Below are 11,067 nucleotides of genomic sequence, written 5' to 3' on the forward strand. Positions count from 1 at the left end.
ATTAAGAAAGCAAAATTGTTAAATTTTTTTCTTTTGAAAGACCAGTTTGAGATCATATCACTAAATCTAAATATTTTATACGTAAACCATAGATCATTAGAAAGCTTACAACAAAAGATGAATCTTATAAATATAATCGAATACTGGTTGGCTCACTTGTATGTAATAGAATAGAACTTGTACGTAATAAAATAGAAGAGAAGTGAGGACAAATTCCCCTTAAAAGAGTTCCCATGGGAGCTAGTACTCATTCCCTACAATATCCTTTAAACACACTCTTACAGTTAGCATTAGTATAATTACTATAATAATAGTTAATTTTAGTAGTTTACATGGAACCTATCTTCAAACATGTTAATAGTATTATTGTAAAAAAGAAAAGAAAAAGTCTAAATAATATTATAGAATAGTGATGGATGTACGTATTTGGAAAGCAGTAGTTTATTTATTTAGGATAGGATATTGTACGTGTGCATGAAGTGGGGGAATATACCGATGAAGAAAAGAAACGCGCAAAGCCTTGGAAATCTAAGATGCACACCTGTACAATAGTTGTCTTTTCATTTTCCCCAAAATCTATCACTTTCCGTACGCGACTCCAGCTAACTTAGGTTACTCTCGTCTCATCCCATTGAATACAACCTATTCTTTTCTATTCTCACCCCCGTTGCCTTCACCTCCTACCCCACACCTAAGAACAATTATTATTTTATTTTCAAACTATTCATCAACATTCATTATTATTTTTTCTTTCTCTTTAATACATTGTATGAATTAGTGTATATATAGTATTGTATACCTATTTATATTTATATAATTTACGTTCAATCTTTAGCTTTTTTATTTTAATAATAATAAATTAGTTGGTTTTGTATTTTCAGCTTACATAATATTTATTAACTGTTTTGATCATAAGTTTTTTTATGGATAATACTTTTGTTCGTTTTAATTACATTATATTTTATATTTTAAGAGTTTTAAATTTTTACATAAATCTTTTGGATTTGGAATTCTATATTATTTTGTATGATTTTTTTAATTAAAATAGATTTGTTGAAGTTTTATAAATAAATCATATTATTATATGTTATTTATATTAGTTTCAAATTATAATTGGAATAACTAGAACGTTAAGATCATATTTTATTTCAGATTTTAGAAGTTATACATGACCTAAATGTATTTTAAACTAAGACAAAAATCATGTATTAAATTTTCAGTTTTACCTTTTCATCTTTTCTCTTCTTTTTTTTTTTCCTTTCAATTTTAGGTTTTGTTTTTTCTTCTCACATTTTTATATGAAATTTTCTTAGTATTTTTATTAATGGAGAATTAATTATTGAGATAAAATCATAAAATTAAGATTAAACAAATTGAATTTACTTTCGTACTAATTATTGATCATTATTAGTTTGTTATTTTCTTTTTTAATCTTAGTTTTGCTCTTAATGACTGCATGTTGTTTTTTTCTTTTTTTTTTAATCAAATTAAGAACTGGTTGAAGTTTGATTTCATAAATAAGAATAACTAGGTTGAATGAAATTTTGATTTGATTAATATAGTCAATTTAATTGATAATAATTGAATCGATTAATTGATGAAACTTGGATGCTTGATTCTTGGATCTTTGGACTGACCTATTTTCTTATCTTAGTTTTAGGTTTTTTATTTTTGTTGTGTTTATCAATTTGCCTTTTATTTTTTTAAATCCCTAAAACTTATTTGTATGGGAAAATATTAAAAATTGAACATAATACATATGTATCATATGAGAATTGACAGTTTGTTCTATATTGTAAAATTTAGAAAAACTTAATAACTTTGATTTCAAAGGTATTAAAAAAGAGAAATTTTTACCATTTCAAAACGTAAAGAACATCTAGTTAGCAATAAAAAGAAAGATTCAGGTGGAGTGCAATCTCAAACATTAAAAATGTTTTAACTTTTTAAATTCAACACATTTGTGGTTACTAAAATGACATTAAAAAAATCTTAATATCTTATCTGATATACTAAATTTTGAAAAAAAAATAACTAAAACGATTATTCAACATAAAAAAGAAACTTAGAAAAAAAAATAGAGGTAATAAAGATAAAAAAAAAGTGCACTTAAAATATTTTGAAATTTTATCTTTAGCTACAACACTTTTGACCTACACAACCTATTATAATATCAGAAAAAAAAACACAGCTCATTTTATCTATCTTGGTATTTTTAAAACTAGTTTTTTTTTATAAAGAAAAAAAGGATAGTTATTTTATCTATCTTGGTATTTTTGAAAAAAATTATACAGTTGATTTGAAGAGTGTCACTGTTTCCGAATCTGACACAATATCCAAGGACTCTGTCAAACACACACATGGCAGATTAACTCCTTGTTTGGCTCGTCACTCACTGACTCAAACGCACACTTTTCTCCTCACTTTCCTCTTTCACTTTCAGATTCAGTCAAAAGCCAATCACAAGTTCCCCAACTGGCCAACCAGCTGGCTCCTCTCAACACTCAAAATCCCACTCTCACACTCCGTGTTCCCTCTTTCTCTCTCCAAAACCAAACCCTTCATCTATATATTCAAACCACAGAAGAGAACAACATCCAAACACCCTTTACATCATTAAACTCACTTCACTTCCCACTTTCCCTATCAACCACAACCTTTTACCTTCCTCTTCGTACCATACTATGTTTGGATTGTACCATGTTTCCTCTCAGCTCTCCCCTTCTTTCGATTCTTCATCTCCACCGTCCGTCGAATTCTCCGACGAGGAGGTTCTGCTGGCAGTCAGGCATCCCAAGAAGAGGGCGGGCCGGAAGAAGTTCCGGGAGACGCGCCACCCAGTGTACCGCGGAGTGAGGAGAAGGAACTCCGACAAATGGGTGTGTGAGGTGAGGGAGCCAAACAAAAAGAGCAGGATTTGGCTGGGGACTTTCCCCACCCCGGAGATGGCGGCGCGGGCTCACGATGTGGCGGCGATGGCCCTCAGGGGCCGGTATGCCTGTCTCAACTTCGCCGACTCGAGGTGGCGGTTACCAGCCCCTGCTAGTGCCAGCGCCAAGGATATACAAAAGGCAGCAGCAGAAGCTGCGGAAGCTTTCAGACCAGACCAAAGTTCACAGAACAGTAACACTAGACAAGAGTGCTTGGAGGAGGTGACAAAAACAACGGAACAAGGCGTGTTTTACATGGAGGAAGATCACGAAGAGCAAGTGTTGGATATACCTGAGCAGCTGAGGAACATGGTGCTCATGTCCCCATCACATTGCTTAGGGTATGAGTACGAAGATGCTGACTTGGATGCTCATCAAGATACTGAGGTGTCACTGTGGAGTTTCTCAATCTGATACCGTGTTTGGTCTGGTTTGCTTTTTGCTTCAAGTTTTGGAGTGTGGAGTGTCTGTACTGGTTTTTTTTATTAGTAGTACGGATACCAGTTATACAGGTAGAAAGATCGAAAGGGACTAAAAAGATTTTCTTTTGTAACCCTTTTTGTCGAAGTATCATATGAATCAAGTGCTTCTCTTATAGTTTACATATGTAAATTAAATAAAAGAAGAATCTGGTTTAAAGTGGAAAAGCAGAGTTAGTTATTTGTGTGAAAGGTGAACCTCAAACTTGACAGAACCGTAATGGCTGACATTAGTTGTTTTGCCAAGTGTAAGATGGGTCCATCACAAACTAAGACCACACTTTATCCTAAAAAATATTTTAAATGCAAGGTTGCCTTGAAAAAAGCAGATAAGAATCAAACTCCTTGTCCTGATTTCAGTTGGATTGAGTCAACCTATTCAAATGGAAACTTGTAATAATCTCTCAACAGTTCTTCATGGACTGAAGCATGTGGAAAAAATTGACTCCTGACCCTGCAATAATGCCGCAATAATTGAAGAGAAATTCTTACAAATAGAAAGTATGTCTTCGGACTTTCCTTTCGGAGACCAATTTCCCTTTTTCTCTCTTTAAATATGAGCCACGTCGCCCACTTGAACACGGTTTGAAGACCTGTTCCCTCTTAGAATAGACAAAACCAACTTACCGATGTCTCAGATTCTAATAACTGCTTTTTATACTCCTAATTTCTAAATCGCTGGGTATGGTTTCTATAATCTGCTCATAGATAAACTTTTGCGTTTAATTTTTATCTACAGTAAAAAAAAATTCTGATTTTCTGTTTGTATTGTGGATACAAAAAGTTACACTTACAGTTAATTATGTATCATCTGGAATAACTTTTAAAATAGCTATTTAACAAGTTCGCTTAGGTACAATAAGGTTGTTATATATATATATATATATATATATATATATATATATATATATATATATATATATATATATAAAAGAAGAAGGTTACTTATTATACGGGTAAGATACAAACAAAATTTCAGATAAAATAAAATAAATATAAAAATGAAGATAAATTTATATATAAAATAAATCTATTAATGAAAAATATGTTAAAAATGATATTAAAAATAAATTCGTGAGAATTTAATCCAAAACAAACTATATATTATAGAGATCTTGGTTTGTTTTTCTTTTTCTTAGTTTGATTGATTCATAATATTTTGATATTGTTCAATTCAAAATAGTATTATTAATCAAACTTAAAAAATTCAAAATAGTATTATAAATCAAACAACTTAAAAGGATAAAGGTGTCATCTTCTGGATAACATAATTCGAAAAGATTTGTTTTTTCTTATCAGAAAGTGCAAGAACTCACAAGATACTAATAGAAATCAGTGCAACTATAAAGATTTTGGAGACGGCATGAGTTATAAATCAAAAGGACAAAATGAATATTTAAAAATAATTAAGGAGGGAGGAAAATCTAGAGACACGAAAAGTAAAAGTAATGAATAAAATATGTGGTTCATATTCAGCAGCCAAACCCAGAAGAAAAATTTTTGTTGGTAACAAAAAACTGTACATAAATCATTCTTACTATAGGCTGTTTGAACTTTAACTGAAATAAATTATATAAAAGAATAACTTTTTAAAAATACTAAATTGTTAAATCAGATTAGTTTTCAAAATTAAAATATTTTTAAATAAAATTATTTATATTAAATTGAATTATAACTTATAAAATTAAAAATGTAAAGTATATATACATACCCTATTATTTATTTATAATAAATATATAACAAGTATTCCTATTTTATTTTTAATTATATTTTAAAAACTTTAAAAATAAAAGAAAGATGAAAATAAATTACTTAAATGTATACATATATTTCACCAGTACAAAACATCATAATTATAAATTACTCAAATCTTTCAAAAGCATGTTATAATCCACCCATTATTTTTTTAGTGTAACCGTCAGCTGTTAAATTTTAACACAACTTTTTATTTTCATTTTTAGTTGCAAAATTGTAATCTTGATTTTACTTTATCTTCTTTCTAGTGTGTTGAACAGGTACATAAAGCATTGCAAATGAATTAAAATTCCACTAAGAAAGTATGTCTCATACAAGAAAACAAAATGTTACATGATCAAAGGCACAGAAACCATCGTGTTAAGCATTTCAAATAAACGCATGCACGAGGAAAATAGAAAAAAAGTTCTGATGTACAAAATCAAAGTATGCAGGTAGCAGAGCATGTGACATGTTCTTCATCTGATCCAACCTCTGCCAAGTTGTGTCATCAGCACTATTTTACCTTCTTAAGCATAGCTGAGGTTCTAAACTCAGCATCATCCCTCACAAAACTCCACCAAAGAAATGTGAGAGGAATGCTTGTTGCATGCCATAGAGCATGAGCATCCACATATCCCATGTAAGGTGGGAAGTCATATGTTTCCAACACCATAGCCAAGCCACCTCCAACCACCACTGTCCACAACTTCCATCGTGCCAGATGGTTTGAAGCGCCGGCCCAAATGGCCCAAATAAGAAGCTGGACAACAACCATTCCCATGCAAACTATCCTGTTCAAACCTGGGTGAAGAAGTCAACACATCAGCTCAAGTCCCCATAACAATGCAGCATCATTACCATAGACTTTGGATTTTTAGTAAATTCTTGTTTGGATAGACTTTTCAATATCACTTACAAATTGATTGACTTGTAGAAGAAAATCACTTTATTTTATAGTGTTTATGAAAATTTTAGGCAAACAGAGTTTGAATGAATGTGAAAAGGAAATGCATCTTCCATCTCCATTCAACATTGCTAAAAACACATGAAATTCAGGTTAAGGATACATGTGGTCACAAAAACAATCAAGGAAGTATGAAGCGTGACTCCTGTTGGGAACATAAATATTATAAGATGTGTAAAAGAAAGCACTGCGTTAAAGATAAAAGATTACCATAAGCAAGCTCATAGAAATTCAGATACATGATATGAGTTGTCACAAAAGCAAGCAAGGGAGCAGAAATCATGACTCGTGTAGCCTCATCCCTCACGTTAAAACATCGCAGTATTGTTAGAATTAGAGAGAATCCAAGTAAGGCCACAGCGGAAGAAAGATCCAACTTCTCTGTTAATTCCACGGCTCTACAGATAATGAAGGTAGAAATACATGCCAAAAGTCAAAATTAGAAAAAGAAAAAGGTTAAATTATAATTACAGCACATCCAATCCTCTTTATTATAAACTAATGTCTGAACAAATAAGCAGTAAAATGGCAGTATTAATACATAAGAAATCAGAGTCTATTTCTTTATCTTTTACCTGTTGAAAGAAATCACTTAGTGATTCTGGGCAGTGATTGTGCATTATATTTAGAATACGCTAGCCATAGTTTATGCATAACTGCTTCATATAAAAATATATAAACCTTGTGATGCTGAACATATATTAGAAAAGTTATCCAGATTAATCCCTTAGATTTTAAATGTTGGTCACTTTAGTCCCTGACCTTTACAGGTTAGTTCTTATTGTCAGTAAAAAATGTGGAGAAAAAAAGGATTAAAGGAAATGTTTCTTTTTTCAATCAATTGGCCAATGCTTACAATTTCAGGGACTAAACTGGGGGTTTACTCATATATACATATATATATATATATATATATATATATATATATATATATATATATATATATATATATAATGAATTTAGATCATTGTAGCATGAAAGGCCAATTTTTATGTCACTACACCAAATACATACACAGGAGTGCCTGGAAATCAATAATAAGGCACAGTGCCGGAAACAACTGTGCTTTTGAGGATTATTGCTTCAATAGCACTGAATCATGATTTTATAAATACAGCACAAACCCAAAAGGAAATCATTCAAACAACTTACCTACTATGAAAAACAGCACTCCACAACCATGAATTCATGGATAGAATCCCATAAATATGCCACAATCCAGTGTACTCATAGTAAGTCTTCTTATCTGGCCTCAAAGGCAACTTATAGTACACAAGAATGAAAAAGGATACCCAACCATGAAATTGAACGGCAAGATTGACAGCAGACAAAGCAACAGCAACAGGTTCCTGAAATCATGCATAGCATATCCGCACCACAATCAAAAACTGAAACAATGTTATCAATATTATCATTAAACCTTGCGTTAGAGATTCATGAAGGAACCTGAATTCCATAAACACGCCTGAATGGCCATTTTCCATGATACTTGACGGGCTTGTCACCAAGTTTTGTTCTTTCTTCCTCTCTAGCTAGCATACAGTAATAGCTACAGTCAGTGCAACAGTCCCATTGTTTCCACCTCAGGTAGAGGGGTTCATGCATATACCATGGACCATCAATTGGTTTTCCATCTGATGAGAATTTACAATGTTGAAAGCATCTATCCCCTACACATCCAGTTTTCTTACACAGCTCCACACAATCTCTGCAATTTAATAGGCACAGCCAAAATAGATCATATGGCAGGCAAGTCAAAAATAGAGCAAAGGATGACTATTGTACTGTTATTTAACATGGAAAGTACATAAAACCAGAAGTAAATATTTTACCATACAAGTCAATGCTAGATCAATCAGCAAAATACATATAGTTTTTTGCATCTATCATTCTGCTTATTATTTAATTACTACTGACAAGTGACTATATTTAAGTGTCGCCATTTTCTTATTATTACAATGCATATCTCTAACTAGATTTTCAAATTCCTTCATGAAAGCATAAATGTGAGAGTAGATTAAACTGAACACGGGCACTATGAATATATAAAAGTCTGTAGAATATAATGAAAAGAATAAGATTCTATCAGTTTAAGTTTTGAGCTATAAGACTTGTTCAAAATGAAAACAAGTATGAAACCCAACTAAACGTCTAACAAAAGTTAAAAATCAGTTGCCATAACTTCGGAATATACAAGCTTACTTATTGCAGTGATCTCAAAGATGTTGTTTATTAGGACATATGCAGTTGAAATGTGAGATTAATCCTTATATAAAATAGTGTGCTGTATCGGCATAACAACCACTCTGTGGCACTATAGCCCGCTTTGCTGATGCTGTCAAATTTTGTGAAGAAGCCCTCCAATATATTAACATTAGAAGGGCACTCATTACGGAGGTAATTTTGGGATTTGGATAAAAAGGGTTTCAGGTTGTAGAAAAACCTTTTAAAGTACTATCATGCCTCACTTGCAAGTACTGCATGACCCTGTGCGACCCTCCAGTGACTCTCTGGCAATATCTAGCCGCTTTGTCTACTTTTCTCTTGCTCTCATTTTTGTTATATATCCGGTACATACCATTTACCTATTTTCAATTTTAAATAGTCGTATTTTAAATGGATGACCACAAGTTCTCTTAAAATTCACCATTCCGTCATCAAAGATTTCCCTTTTAATCTTATGTCATCTTTATGAATACTACTACTAACAACTAATATACCAGTGCCAAAGGCTCCTCGCTCCAAAAAGGTGAGGGAGGATAATGTAAATAGTCTTCAACTTGTATAATATGAAAAGAGACTATTTCTGGACTCAAGCCCGTGACCAACATGTCACCAAGACACCTCCACAAATATAAAATTATAGTTTAATACGAATTTATTTCATCTTTTAGCTAAGTTTCAATCATAAAAATAATCAAGCCATACACGAGTTAAATAAGTCAGGCCTAATCTTCAGATTTTTGCCAAAGCCAAGCTCAATTTTGAAAATTTGTCTAGTTTAAACAAATGAGTGACCTAATGGTGAAGAAATCAATAAATAAAAGGTTCATACTGAGAATAGTTTTACACTTATACAAAATAAATTCTACTTATTAATACTTAACTAAGTACCAGTGCTATCAGGTCACTTGTTAGCATTCTCCTTAAAATACAAATAATAATTAATGTCATTCATTCCAAGCCAAAATAAGGCACCTCTTGGTTAGCACAGAATACAGATATCACCATCTAAAATTCTCCAACAAGTAAAATAGAGGGTTCTACAGCTTCTACTAACATGTTAGGACATTAGTGAAAAGAAACTTTAATACAACTTGCCGGACACTTTCAATTACCTAAAAAGCACAAGTACTAAATGGATTTTGTTTTTCATTTTTAGTATAAGATATTTCCCTTTTCATGAAATAATTTCTATTTTTGTTTTATTACTCATCATCCTATGTCACTCCCTGGCATTTGCCAAAAAAAGAAAATAACCCATAATTCGCATTCTAAGCCTGAACAACACGACAATATTTCCCATTACACCCGCTAAGCAGTGGAACTTCCACAAACTATCAAAGGTAATTAAAGAAACAAATGGAACTCAGAAAAACAACCAAAAAACTAATCATGTAACATAAGATAACATAACCTCAGAAACGTCTAATCTCACATCTATACCCTCCATGCTTGACAAATGACAACAAACCAAGTAAAAGAAGTGCATCTTCATCATTCAATGCATCTATGCAAAACCCGAAAATCCTACAGTCAGACAAATCTAACCACAACACACAAATAACATCCCCTTAAAATTTCCAACTCCACCCCAAAACATTTCTCAACAGATTATTATTATCAGAATACATATACTTTCTCGTTCATGTCCTTTCACCTCATTTCTTTTTCATTTTCATTTCTAATCGCAACATATATATAACATAGTTATCACTTTCTCTCTCTTCCTTTATTTGTTCTCTCTATACCTTCTTTATTCTCTTCACCCATACACCCCCCATTTTTCGGTGTCCGGTTGGTATTCCCCTTCTTAACAGAAAAACGACAGAAAGACGACAGAAAATCCAAGTTCCAATTTTTACTATACCTAAAACATTGAAAAATCAATCCCATATTTCTTTGCGTCCCTAGCACTTAATCAAACGCTTAGATTCAAAAATTGAAATCCGGGATTCTCTAACTCTAACTATAGATAGAGATAGATAAATGGATATCAAGAGAGAGACTAACATGTATAGTGGATCGGCGTCGCCCTCGGTGGCGTCGAGGGGGCAGAGGAGTAAGAATACGACGACGGAGAGCAGAAGAGATCGAAAGGGACTCATCGGATTCGCTCGAAAGCAAAAGTCAAAGGCCGGAGGGGAAGGAAGAGGAGGAGAAGGTTCCGGAGAGAATCGACGAGGAGTTTTGCATTGACGTAGAAGGGTGGCGGTGGTTGCAGTGACAGTGGAGCGCGGAGGCTGGGTTGGCAGCTATTGATCTTGAAAGGGAAAGAGTGAGTCAACTCGGAGCGAGTTGGGAGAATGTGGTGGTGTTGTGTGGGTGGCCAAAACAGAACCAGAATCTCGTGGTGAGATGAATATGAATATATGATATGATATTAATATCTCTCACAACAACATTATTGTTATTTTATCATTAAACTTGTCAACAACACATTATCTCCGAGGAGGACAGTATTTTTTATTTTTTTTAATTTTATTCTTTTATTATTATTTTTAAAATTTAAATAATTACTTATAATAAAATATTTATCTTTTAGTTTTATTATTTAATAAATATTTTTTAAAATTCAAATCATTATTTATTATAAAAAAACTTATTTACTCTTTTATATTTTAGTAATTATTTTTCAAATTTAAATATTTATTCATAATAAGAAATTATCTATGTAAGGACCTAAAAATTTGGATCCAGGGCTATTGGACCTTAATTGTGGCAGCCAGACCTTTAG

General features: G+C 32.2%; 1 protein-coding gene and 1 pseudogene across 1 annotated transcript; one reads left to right on the forward strand and one right to left on the reverse strand.

The window, feature by feature from the left end:
* Window positions 1-2,582: 2,582 nt before the first annotated feature.
* On the forward strand, window positions 2,583-3,532 carry LOC124831727 (dehydration-responsive element-binding protein 1A pseudogene; annotated as a pseudogene).
* Window positions 3,533-5,436: 1,904 nt separating this feature from the next.
* LOC124831728 (uncharacterized) lies at window positions 5,437-10,692 on the reverse strand. Its single transcript, XM_088113569.1, has 5 exons — window positions 10,344-10,692; window positions 7,557-7,818; window positions 7,263-7,459; window positions 6,321-6,508; window positions 5,437-5,947 (listed from the first exon to the last, which is right to left on the reverse strand). The coding sequence occupies exons 1-5, from the start codon at window positions 10,436-10,438 to the stop codon at window positions 5,661-5,663; spliced, it is 1,029 nt and encodes a 342-aa protein (XP_087969695.1). The 5' UTR covers window positions 10,439-10,692; the 3' UTR covers window positions 5,437-5,660.
* Window positions 10,693-11,067: the final 375 nt, after the last annotated feature.

This window comes from Vigna umbellata, chromosome 4, assembly GCF_029865625.1.
Source record: "Vigna umbellata cultivar VRB3 chromosome 4, Vumbellata_1.0, whole genome shotgun sequence".
In the NCBI taxonomy this organism is placed as follows: domain Eukaryota; kingdom Viridiplantae; phylum Streptophyta; class Magnoliopsida; order Fabales; family Fabaceae; genus Vigna; species Vigna umbellata.